This window comes from Schistocerca americana, chromosome 3, assembly GCF_021461395.2.
Source record: "Schistocerca americana isolate TAMUIC-IGC-003095 chromosome 3, iqSchAmer2.1, whole genome shotgun sequence".
Lineage (NCBI taxonomy): Eukaryota > Metazoa > Arthropoda > Insecta > Orthoptera > Acrididae > Schistocerca > Schistocerca americana.
Window position 1 is genome coordinate 186,871,238 of NC_060121.1, and position 12,623 is coordinate 186,883,860.

Genomic DNA, 12,623 nt, shown 5'->3' on the forward strand with positions numbered 1-12,623 from the left:
TATGTTATGGGGACACCTCATTTTATTCCATGCTCTCTGATAACTTTTAACACATCTAAAGTACTGTGACAAAATTTTGTCCTTTCAGTAACGTAACAATTTCTCTGAAGCATTTCAGTAGTCATTAAATAAAAGTTCTCTCATTTTATCACAGCGTCTAGGGTATTAATAAGACCTCTATCTTGAAAAGTTGAAAATCCAGTTTTCAAGGAAATTGCAAGTGGCACATAAAAAGTTTAACATGCAGCATAGACTTACAGGCAGGCCAGTTTCAAAGAGTAGAACTACACATAGTTACAGGCAGAAGCTAATCAGAGGACTGTCGGCTGTGAGGAAGATCTTTTGAAAGGTTGCTGTCCCCCCCCCCCCCCCCCCCCCCCCTCCAACCACCCTCCTCTCTCCTCCTAGAATGGGGGTCCCAATCATGGGGCTAGCAGTGTCTCTTCTACCAATAAATCTGTAAGACAAAAGTTGTTTTATTACTCTGATCTCTCTCACCTGAATAGAATGCAAAAAGAAAGAGTAACAAAAGAAGTTTGTTTGTATAGACTGATAGGTTGATGAGACCTAGGAAGAGCAAAGAAATGATGGCAACAAGTTAGTCTGTAGCCAGAACAAATGAGTCACCTCCTTCTTTAAAGAAGAAGGTACAAAAATAAATAAATAAATAAAATGAAATGAAATGAAATGATCGTATGGCTTTGTTGGCCAGGAGGCCCCATGCAGGGGAGTTCGGCCACCGTATCGCAAGTCCTTTTTAATTGACGCCACTTCGGCGACTTGCGGGTCAGTGATGATGAAAATGATGATGAAGGACACACAACACCCAGTCCCCTGCCGGGAACCGAACCTGGGCCCCTTGCATGGTAAGCGGAAACGCTACTGCTACACTACGGAGGCAGACAGAAGAAGGCACAGTTTTCAAATGATACTGTGAGTAAGTGCCGCGGAAGCAATATGTGGGAGGACAAGCAACAAAAAGAGATGGAAAGAAACACCCTGGTGGAATGATAAAAGAAAGTATATAGTACAGAAGAAGAATACATCCTTTAGGGTATGGTTCCAGAAGAGAACAGTAGAGACAAGAGAAGAGTATCAGGCAAGCAAGAAAGAAGCAAAAAGAGTGGTGGCAGAGGAAAGAAGAAAGTGGATGGAACAGTGGACCAGAATGATGGAGAAGGGTAGTAAAGGTTGAAAAAAGGTGTTATATGGGATGATTAAAAGTAAGAGGAAGAACAATACAACAGATTATGCTCGAAAGGTGAACAAAAGTGGACAAGATGTAGAGAATAAGGAGGAACTCAAGAATATGTGCAAGGAGTGTTTTGAAGAACTTCTGAACCCGAATGGAGACCTGGATGAGGAGGAACAAGCGGAGGAGAAAAAAGAGGAGGAACAGCAAATAGAAAAAGACCTTACATGGGGAGAATTGGAAGAGGCATTGGGCAAGATGAAGGGAAGGAAGTCACCAGGTCTGGATGAGCTAAGTGTAGAGATGGTGAGAGCAGCCGGAGAGGTAGGGATACAATGACTATATCGAGTAATGAAAATTGTGTAGAGACAGATGATCCCAGAAGACTGGAAGATGGGAATATTGTCCCGATCTTCAAGAAGGGGAATAGATAAGAGTGTAAGAACTATCGGGGGGATAACATTGATGAGTCATTGTGCAAAGATTTTTGAGAAAATTTTGGAAGCACGAATTCGGGCAAAATTGGAAGGAAGAATGAGAGAAGAGTAACATGACTTCAGAACAGGAAGGTCCAGGGTGGATCTGATTTTGCTGTAAGACAACTGCAGGAACAGCACTATGAATATGGAATAGAGCTACTAATGACCTTCCTGGACATTGAAAAAGCGTATGATAGTGTACCTATCTGTTTGCACAGATAGGGTAATGCACAGATGAATAGATTTGTTGCTTTTATGTCACTGAACTCTGTTTACTGCAGAATTTTACAGCTCATTGTAAGGTCAAACTTAATGACTAAACTTCGGGAGAAAAGCATCCTCCACAATAAGCATAATGAATCTGAAAGCAGTGAGCCTCAGAATCCATGTAAAAGGAAGCGAGAGTGATCGCTTGTGTCAGGATGGTTTGTTCATTGTTTTATTGTCAAGTTGTAAAGTATTCTTTAAAATATTGATTTGCTGAATTTGAAATTCTCCAGAATATTATTTGAGAACAGAATACTGCCTGGTAACTGAGATGGATGGCTAGTCTGTGATAGAATTAGAAGTGTTTCATACTAGCTTCATAATGTTATTATTGTTCCAGCACTGTTGTAACCTGAAACACAACACTAAATACCTTCACAAACTACATTGTTGCCTGTGATGGAATGTTGTTGTGGGATAATTGCTTGATCTTGCACAGTTTTCATAAGACTGCAAATTGGCCTAAGAACTGGCAGCTGGCACTGAATGTGGAACACTAGGAAAATAACTACTGAGCATTACTACATGTAGTGTTGTTGGGGATTAAGAGGTTAAGAGTACACTTTTCTGTTAATTACATTTCTAGTTCTCTGTTGCAATTTATGGATCTGCTACAATGACATTATCAACAGGACTTTTGTAATCAAGACCAGCTTCTTTCAGAGTGCATACACCGATACGTATTGTGCTGCAGCCCCACTGTAGCCATGCCTGCAAGCAAGTGTGTGTGTGTGTGTGTGTGTGTGTGTGTGTGTGTGTGTGTGTGTGTGTGTCACTCAGCACACCAGTCACCCAAGGAATAATTTTTCTGCTGGCCAGAGTGGCCGAGCGGTTCTAGGCGCTACAGTCTGGAACCGCGCGGCCGCTACGGTCACAGGTTCGAATCCTGCCTCGAGCATGGATGTGTGTGATGTCCTTAGGTTAGTTAGGTTTAAGTAATTCTAAGTTCTAGGGGACTGATGACCTCAGAAGTTAAGTCCCATAGTGCTCAGAGCTAATAATTTTTCTTGTCCTCATCCCTGTATTCGTGCCTCCCACTTATCTGTACCCACAGCATTCGTATTCTCCCTGCAGTTTTCTTCATCTTCTATTCTGTCTTTCCGTGTCTCCCAGCTGATGCATTCTCTTAATGATGTGACATACACAACTTTCCCTGCCTTCACCAAGATGGTGCCATATTTCTCTTCCATTTCCTTGCTATCTCTCCTTCTCAGTACATGATTAGTTTGCAATTCGCAGTTAAGAGTTGGCCCTAGACTGGCTGTTGGCATTAAATGTGGAACACTAGCAAAACAACTACAGAGCATTACTAGATGTGCTTCATCAATCCACTTTCAGATTATTTCTCCGCTGTTGCACTCTCAAATACCAAGTGGGAAAAATTGACACTTAAATCTTTCTGTGCAGTCTCTGATTTCTCTTATTTTATTATTATGATGATGATTTCAGATTGGAGTGCATTCAGAGGAGAAATTTTGTGATTGAAATTTCTTGGAAGATTGTCATCCCGGCTCACACATCATATCCATGACACTGTCTCTCTTTTTTCACAAATGTCGCAGTAGAGTCTCAATATTTTGCATGTACATCATACCGAACCTTGGTTCATTTCCTCTGCCCACTTGTAGCACATTACCTGTTGAACCACTCACTCACCTTCATTGTGTCTTTGTCAGTGATACCATGCATACCCTTCTGCCAGTTTTTAATTATTAACACACGTAATCCCTTTGTTGATAGTGGTGTTTTAGGTTTGTCATTTTTGGTACGGTATGGTGCTGCGTTTTTTCTTTGTTGACTCTTTCTTTACACCTTCTAAATGAGTGCTGCAGCAAAGAGAAGGAAATTTGTTTCTTTTAATGTAAAATTAGAAGTATTGAAACAATTTGACAAAGGAGACACAATAAAAAAACTTAGTCTCGAATATGGTGTCGGTGAGGTTACTGCCGATGACTGGTTAAGAAGCTGACTTAAATTAGAACAGCTTCTGAAGAATCTCTTAACCAAAGGACTATAAAGAAGTCAGTTTGAAAAAACAAATCAGTCATTGTTCATGTGGTTTACACAACAAAGACAGAAGGGGGTCTGATTTCTGGCCCAATCTTACAGGAGAAAGCTTTGTTTTTTAGAAACCATCTACAGGAAGGAGATGACTGTTTTGTCTCTTGCATGGGCTGGCTTGACAAGTGGAAGACGAGGTATAGAGTGTGTCAATTAGATGTATGCAGAGAAAAACCTCGGTACTCTGAGGCCATTTCGGAATTTATAATAAAGTTTAAGAATATCACAACTGAAGACAATTTATCTAATGAACAAATTTACAGCTGTGACAGAAGCGATACACATTTCAATATGTTGCCAGCAAAAGTATTGCTTTTTGAGAAGAAAAACGTGCTCCAGGATGCATTAAAAATAAAGAGCTACTCACAATTATAGCAACTTCAAATGCAAATGGAACTGCAAAGTAAAACTGATTGTAACTGGGAAGTCTGCCAAGCCAAGAGCAATCTAGTATATGACCATTTCAGCTCTTCCAGTTATCTACATGCATCAAAATAATGGGTGGATGTATTTGGAAATCTTTAAGAATTGGTTTTTGAACTTAGTTTTACTGGAGCGCAAAAAAGTGTTTAAAAGAAAAGGGATTGCCATGCTAAACTATTTTGGCAATAGATAACGCGTCCTCACATTCAAGTGCAGAAGAACTGCTGTGTGATGGGATCAGTGCCTTATTTCGTGCACCAGATGTTACCAGTTTGATACAGCCATCGGATCAGGGCATTCTGGAAAGTACGAAGGAAAAGTATCATCTGTGATTGCAACAATTAGTCTTCCATTGGGAAGACAATGAAAACATTGTAGGAGCTTTAAAGAAAGTGATTGTGAAGAACACTGTGTTCTTGATTAGTGAGCCTTGGAGCGAAATAAAAGTCAGATACAGTTTCTCAGTCACAGAGAAAAATTGTATGAGAAAGTAGGCCTAACACAGAAACTGAAGATTTCGATAATGATGACAAGTATTTGTTGTGTGATTTAATCAGAAGGTTGCCACACTGTGAAGAGGTGGAAAATGTGGAAATAACTCGGTGGTTAAATTCAGATGCACAGTTGGAAGTTACAGACTCTTCTATAATTGACATGCTTAACTCCTCAACCCACTGTAAGAGTGATGAGAATGATATGAGGCTGAGACTGCACTGATGATGAGGCACACCGATGACTGTGCTGCACTTGAGCCCACAATGTGCTAGGTGGAACAACAGCCTGAGCTGACACCAAGTGACACCCTGCTCTGCAGTAGCATGATATTGCCACACACAAACATTGCAGCTTCTCCAAATGAAAGACACTCCACCATTACTTCACAAAGTAGATTGTTAGCAGTTTAAAAATGAAGGCTTTATTCTGCCAATGTAAATGCTTATGTAAACACTTTGTTTAGTAAAGTTCATATTTTGACACCTGTGTTCTTTTTAACATAGTTTTATTTCTTTTTCCCATATAAGTTTTAAGAGTCCGAGTTTTCAGTAGTTCCAGGCAGTTCCAATCTCGTGCACCTCAAACTATCGAGATTGTACTGCTGCCCTACTTTGAATTTTTTTAACATCCTCCACCAAATCTTTTTGGCAAGGGTTCCACAACACACAGCAACACTCCAGCAGAGAACAGACAAGCCTATTTTAAGCAATCTCTTTAGTAGATTGGTTAAATCTTCTAGGCGCTTTGCCAATAAAATACAATATTTCTTTTACCTTCTCCAAAATATTTTGTGTGTGATGGTTTCAATTTAAGTTATATGTAGTTGTAATCACTAGATAGTTAGCTAAATTGACAGCCTTCAAATTTGTGTGATTTACTGTGTAACTCAAATTTAATGGCTTCATTTTAGCACTCGTGGATGACCTCACTCTTGCCACTTCTTGCACCATACAGTTATCTAAGTCATTTTGCAATTTGCATTTGCATCTTCTGATTACTGTATTAAATTTTAAATGACATCATCATCTGAAAACAATCAGAGTGCTGCTCAGGTTGTCTTCTAAATAGTTTATACAGATTAGGAACAGCAGAGGGCCTATATCATTTCCTTGGGGAATGCCAGAGACTACTTCTGTTATACTGGATGACTTTAAAACTCATTCATAAAAACTTAATAAGCTTCCCTTAAAGAGTTAATGAATTGTAGCTGATATCATTTATAGCATGTAAATAGCAGGAAATAATAGAGCAAAAAATAATAATCGAAACATTCTCATAAGCTGAATTGCTGATCAAGAAAATTTTTGGAAGGAATACTGGAAAATTACAGAATGGTTCCACTATTTGTGTTGTCCAAACTAGCTGATGGAAGAAACTGTAAAAGAGTTTGACATTTATGGTCGCTCCCAGTGGTCATCATGTTAAGTTTCAGCTTTGAATGTGTGAATAGTATGTATGGATTATAATCAGAGCAAGAGTGCTTGCAAGTTCTAGCAGTTGTCTTACTCATATACAGAACAGTCATAATTGACAGCTTGCTTTGTTTTCCTCTAGTATGCTATTTCAATAAGTCTAACTAGTCTATCTGTAACATACTTGGAACTTTCATTTGGAATGTCATTTTCAGATTTTGAAATTTAAATTATAATGGCATGACAAAAATTAAGAAATGTGAACTGGTATTCATTAGAGGATTATTTTTGCATTGTACAGATTAAAGCTGGTATACCTAACGTTTGTTCTCCATGGAGTGGGGACACTTATGCCATGGAATATGTTCATCAATGCTAAATCTGTAAGTATGTTAAAAATGTATATTTGCTTTCATTTCCATTGAAGGATTTCTTTCAACTGTGATGCTATGAAATCTTACCTCATAAGAACAAATAATTAGTAATTATTCCTTCAGGATTTATTTTATTCATATTTGTTACTATGTATTTATTAATATTTTTATTGCTTTGTTAGTTAACTGAGATCATTTGTATACATGTATACGTGCTGTGAATTTTATTCTGATGGATGTCTGTACATCTGTTAATGCAAAGGAGCAATAGCCAACCATATTTACTTTATGATAACTTTGGGAACATTGTAACAGTGGATGTAGTGGTAGAGAAAAGCCATCATTCATTCACATCTGTTTCTCAAGCTCCACATTCCCTTGAGTAGCCTCTTTCGCTAGAGAGATCTTACTGTAAAAGTATGCCTGTCAGTGGTTAAGTTGAAGGTAGAGATTGCAGTACCACATGATGGTAAAACTACTGTTGAACAACAGAAGCTTCAGGCATAGCTAAAAGTCATTTTCTGCTCTGTAAATGAAAGGGAGAATGAGTGTAAATGTCTGCAGTGATAGTGGAAGAATACCCTGCATATGAAGTAATGGCCTACTTGGCCCAGATGCACACCTTTGCACTTTTTTAAAGCAACCTTTTTGTTGGAAGTGAATTGTACTAAAATGAATTTCTGTATGTCCGCAAAAAGTTGAAGTAAGTGAAGTAAAACACTTATACGTAGCATTGGTGGCTGTTGGTGGAAAATATTTTCATCATAAATACAGTGATGTTTCATTTCCCACACATTTTTGTGGCATGCCAGAAGAGTAGCAAGTTGCATATTTGGTTTTTTCTCTGTTCTTTTGTAGTTCTTTTGTAGTTAAACTTTTAAATTACTTGTGTAGTTGTTTACTGAAGAGTTATATCTCACATTTAGTAACTTTGCAGTGTAGACTTCTTTAGTGCAAATGTCATGTGTTTTGAACAGCCTGGGACCTAGCAGGCAGCTCAGTCACACCATAGCCTTCATTTGTGATACACAAGCAGAGTAGCAAGCTACATATTAAAAATCTGTATCTATATCTGTACTCTGCAAACCACCATGAGGTGCATGGCAGAGGGTATGTCTCATCGTACCAGTTACTAGGGTTTCTTACTGTTCCATTCATGTGTGGAGTGTGGGAAGAATGGTTCTTTGAATGCCACTGTGCGTGCAGCAATTATTGTAATCTTATCCTCACAATCCCTATGTGAGCAATGGACAGTGAAAAATCCAGGATGGAATAATGACAATATTATGAAAAAGTTAGTTGCTGCTCACCATATAGCGGAGATGCTGATTCACTAGGCACAACAAAAAGACTGTCAAACAAGTAAGCTTTCAGCTGAAAAGGCTTTCATGGGAATTAGACAGCACGCGCACACACACACACACACACACACACACACACACACACACACACACACTCTCTCTCTCTCTCTCTCTCTCTCTCTCTCTCTCTCTCTCTCTACCACTCTGTCACTCTGTGGCTGCCGAGGACTGGTCTGGCCCCAGCAGCCAGAGACTGTGGCTGTGCATGTGTGAGCTGCACTTGTGTGTGTGTGTGTGTGTGTGTGTGTGTGTGTGTGTGTGTGTTGCTTAATTCTGGTGAAGACCTTTAAGCAGAAAGCTTACTTGTTTGTCTGCCTTTCTGTTGTGTCTGTGTGTGACTCAGCATCTCCACTATATGGTGAGTAGTAACCATCCTTTTCATAAGTAAAATATTTATTTTTTTCTGCATGCTTTTATAGTTTAATTCTTAAATTAGTAGTAGTAGGATGAATAGAGTGTGTGCATGTTGTGTACTGGACACAGGAGAGCTGGCTACAATCCGCAAACAGCTGAAGGCGGTGTTGGCTGCTGTCAGCCTTCTGTAGGCTGCTACCTCATGGTGTAGTGGTGGCAGAGAGTGGTGCATCCCATGGGAAACCTCAGGTGTAGCTTGTTTCATCCATCGGCTCTGTTGTTTTCTAGCATAGCTGATGCCATCTGCATCAGCTACGTTGGAAAATAGCAGAGCCTGTGGACAAAACAGGCTATACCTGCGAGTGGATGAGTGCCTGGACCTTCACCAGTGTGTGAGCAGGCGTGCAGGGAGATGGGTATTCTAGTTATTTGGAGTTCTAATGTTAGACACCTTATGGAGCCTCTTAAGGAAATAGTGTGCAGGGCTGGAAAGAGATCCAGTGTGCACTCGGTATGTCTGCTGGGGGTGCCTTAACTGAGATTTGTACGAAGCCTTGTTGGCGGCTATTGAGGATGCAGGTCGCAGTCATGTGCGAGTTGTGACTCAAGTTGGCACCAGTGATGCTTGTCATTTGGATTCTGAGGCCATCCTCAGTTCCGTTGGGGATGTTGGCAAAAGCAGTGCAGGCTACTGGCCTCGCTTACAGGGCACAAGCAGAGTTCATGGTTTGCAGTATCATACCCAGAATTGGTCGTGGTCCTTTGGTTTGAATCGACTGGAGGGTCTCAAGCAGAGGCTCCATAGATACTGTGAAGGTCTTGGTTACAGATCTCTGGACCAGTGTTGGGGGATGGAGAATTGTAGGGCTCCCTTTGGTTGCAGTACACACAGGGAGCAGCTACTCGAGTAGCAGAGAACATGTGAAATGCACATGGATTGTATTTTTTTTACATTAGGTGATATTTCGAGATCATCAGATGAATTCTTGCCAGTTGATACACTATATACAGTGTGTGAAATCAGATCATGTACAGTGTAGGGACAAAATAGTTTATAAACTGGGCATCCGCAGCTGTTGAAAGGCACGATATTAGGTAGAATTCTGCTAACAGCTGGTAAAATTGTTGTTTAATAAAACGCAACTAGTCTCGTGGCCTAAAGTCGCATCATCAGGTGCATCCTACATAGTAAAAAGGAAATTACATTGTTAAAATTAATAAAGAGATGTATAAAATATACTCACAACATTAAAAGATCTTGGGCATACCTGTCTTTCTCATCAAAATTTACTAATCAGTGAAAGTTTTAAATGGGACCAGATTGGCGATAAAAAATTGTCGCTGCGAAGGTAGCAGACAAAGAAATGCTCTATTTTTTTTTTTTTTTTTTTTTTTTTTTTTGTACAATACCGTATCTGGGTGCAGTAGCTGAAAAAATTGGCAGATGTATGACACCTAAAACCAGTATTCCAGCATATTTTACTTTTTCAGATCTAGGTAGAAAACTCAGGCAGAAGGAAAAAGCTGTGGTAAATAAATATAATGAAGCGGGTGTATGCTACATCACAGGCAATGATTGGTCTACAGTGCACCTATGCGAAGAGGGGCAGAGCACCGCAAGCCCTTCAGAAAACTTGTATAAAGCCATATTTTTAATATGGTGGAATTAGATGAATTAAAGGCAAAGATTTTAAATTGTGCCCAGGAGAAGTACATTCTGAGTAAGTAGATTGATAACAGAAAGACCCACCATGGTGTAATAATAAAATTTTGAAAATTCTGAGGAATGAGAGACTGTTGCACACTCAATTAAAAAAAGGATGTGGAAATGTCAACAGACAGAAATTAGTAGAAATTTTTGTGTCAATAAAATTTTTTTTGCCAAGAGTTCAGAAAAATTCTGGTCCTAAATAAAATCACTTAAGCTGGTCAAAGGCTTCTTTTCAGTCATTCATTGACTAGTGTGGTGTGGCAAAAGAAGACAGCAGAAGGAGAGCTGAAATTTTAAATTTTGCATTTAAGAAATCATTCACATAGGAGGCTCTTAAAGACTTTGTTGTTTGACCATCACATAGACTCCTATATGGAAACATACTAATAGGCATCCCTGACATAGAGAAGCTACTACTGCATTGGGTTCTTACTTAGCTTGCATTAATCATGAATTTCTCACCCATTGCAAAGTTCCAAGTGACGGCTTTATATAAGAAGTGAAGGGAGTGGACCTGCAAAATTACAGACATATATCCATTATATCCGTTTTATGCAGAATGCTTGAGTGAATTCAGATTTCAAATATGATAAACTTCCTTAATACAAAAGCTTCTGCACAAATCAGCATGGATTCAGAAAGCACCCCTCATGCGTAACTCAGCTTACACTTTGCTTAAATTATATCCTGCAAATCAGGGATTAAGGGCAACAGGCAGATTCCATGTTCTAGATTTCTGGCAGGCATTCGACTGTTAATGGAGGCTTGAGCATATAAAATAGATTCCTAGATATGTGAATGGCTTGAAGACTTTTTAAATGATAGAACCCAGTCTGGCATTCTTGACGGTGAGTGTTAATCAGAAAGAACGGTCCAGGAGGATAGAGGATGATGTAGCCAGAATTTCTATTTGGTGTGTTGGTTGTAGCTAGTTCTAAAGATAGAAAAATGTATGTTAATGCAGAGGGACAAGAAAAAATCCTGTAATGCTCGACTACAGTATTAGTCATATGCTGCTTGACACACTCATGTCAATTAAGTATCTATGCATAACATTGCAAAGTGATATGAAATGTAATTACCATGTAAGGGTGCTAGAAGGGAAGGCAAATGGTTGACTTCGGTTTATTGAAGAATTTTAGGAAAGTGTAACTTACCTAGAAAGGATAGTGCATATAGAACACTAGTGTGACCCGTTCTTAAATATTCCTTGAATGTTTGGGATCCTCATCAGGTCAGATTAAAGGAAGACATAGAAGCAGTTCAGAAGTATGTTGCTAGATTTATCACCAGCAAGAATTGTTTCGTAAACTCAAACAGGAATCCCTTTAGGGAAGACGACATTCATTTTGTGAAACGCTACTGAGAAAATTTGAGGAACTGGCATTTGAAGTTGACTGCAGAAGATTCTGCTGCCATCATCATACATTTTTCATGAAGACCGTGAAGACAAGATAAGAAAAATTAGGTCTTCTTTGGGGGCATATTGAAAGTTGCTTTTCCCTTGCTTCATTTGCAAGTGGAACAGGAAAGGAAGTCACAAGTAGTGGGTCAAGGTACCCTCTTCCATGCGCCATATGGTGGCTTGCGGAGTATGTTTGTAGATGTACGTGCTTTTTAATGTGTGCCTCCCATGAGAATTTCCCTTCTATTCTATATCCCAGAAATCTGCTGCCTCTTTTCATCACTAATTACAGCACCATTGTAAATACAATTTCACCACTGACAACATTATGTGTAGAAACTGGCTTTTTAGTTTTAATTACTTTGTTACGAAGTTTGTAACCAGAATTAGTAACAACCATTCTTACATCATCTGCTTTTAAACATTATTGGAGATATTTGATACACTTTATGAAAAAGTTGTAGAAATATGTTAGGAATGAAGAGATTCAAGGATGGACCACCAATGTACACAATGTGATAGTTTAAATTGCCTTTTGCCTAAAACCATGTAAATATGAAGGACATTAATTACAGTAGTTGTACTCATATTTTCAAAGTCGGTAGTATTTTCCTTTGTCTGTACTTTAATTTAAATATTTTAAATAGTTACCCTGCCGAGAAATTAAATACTATAATAGTTACCCTGCTGAACACACAGAAAGATGCTGCTACTTCTGCATTTACACAACTCAACTACTTTATACTGAGGTTTGCAAAACAAGGGAAACACCAAGAACACAACACATTTTTTGTGTTTTTGGTTGTAAAGGTTGTATGCAAGTGTGATGGTCCTGTGTTGCATTTAAGTACACTTTTATTACAGCATCACAACAAAGCGATGTTCAGCATCCAGCAGAGTAACAACTGAAATGATTGTTCTCAATCAGATATAAGTAACAGGATCAAAGTCTGTACTGACGACGATCTAGTGATCACACGAGCACGAGTATACAGTCAACATGTCTCAGGTGCACTATTGGTATAGTGGCACATGGTGTCCTGTGAAGGCCAGGTTGGAGGAAACAGCAGGCTCCGACAGATGTTGTTG

At 39.1% G+C, this 12,623-nt stretch overlaps 1 protein-coding gene across 1 annotated transcript in view; it reads left to right on the forward strand.

Moving 5' to 3' along the window:
* The window catches only part of LOC124605547 (equilibrative nucleoside transporter 1), a 97,230-nt gene that overhangs the window by 23,587 nt on the left and 61,020 nt on the right, over positions 1-12,623 (forward strand). Inside the window, exon 3 of the mRNA XM_047137304.1 lies at positions 6,631-6,712. Coding sequence (XP_046993260.1) covers positions 6,631-6,712 — 82 coding nt within the window. The remainder of the gene's footprint in view (positions 1-6,630; positions 6,713-12,623) is intronic.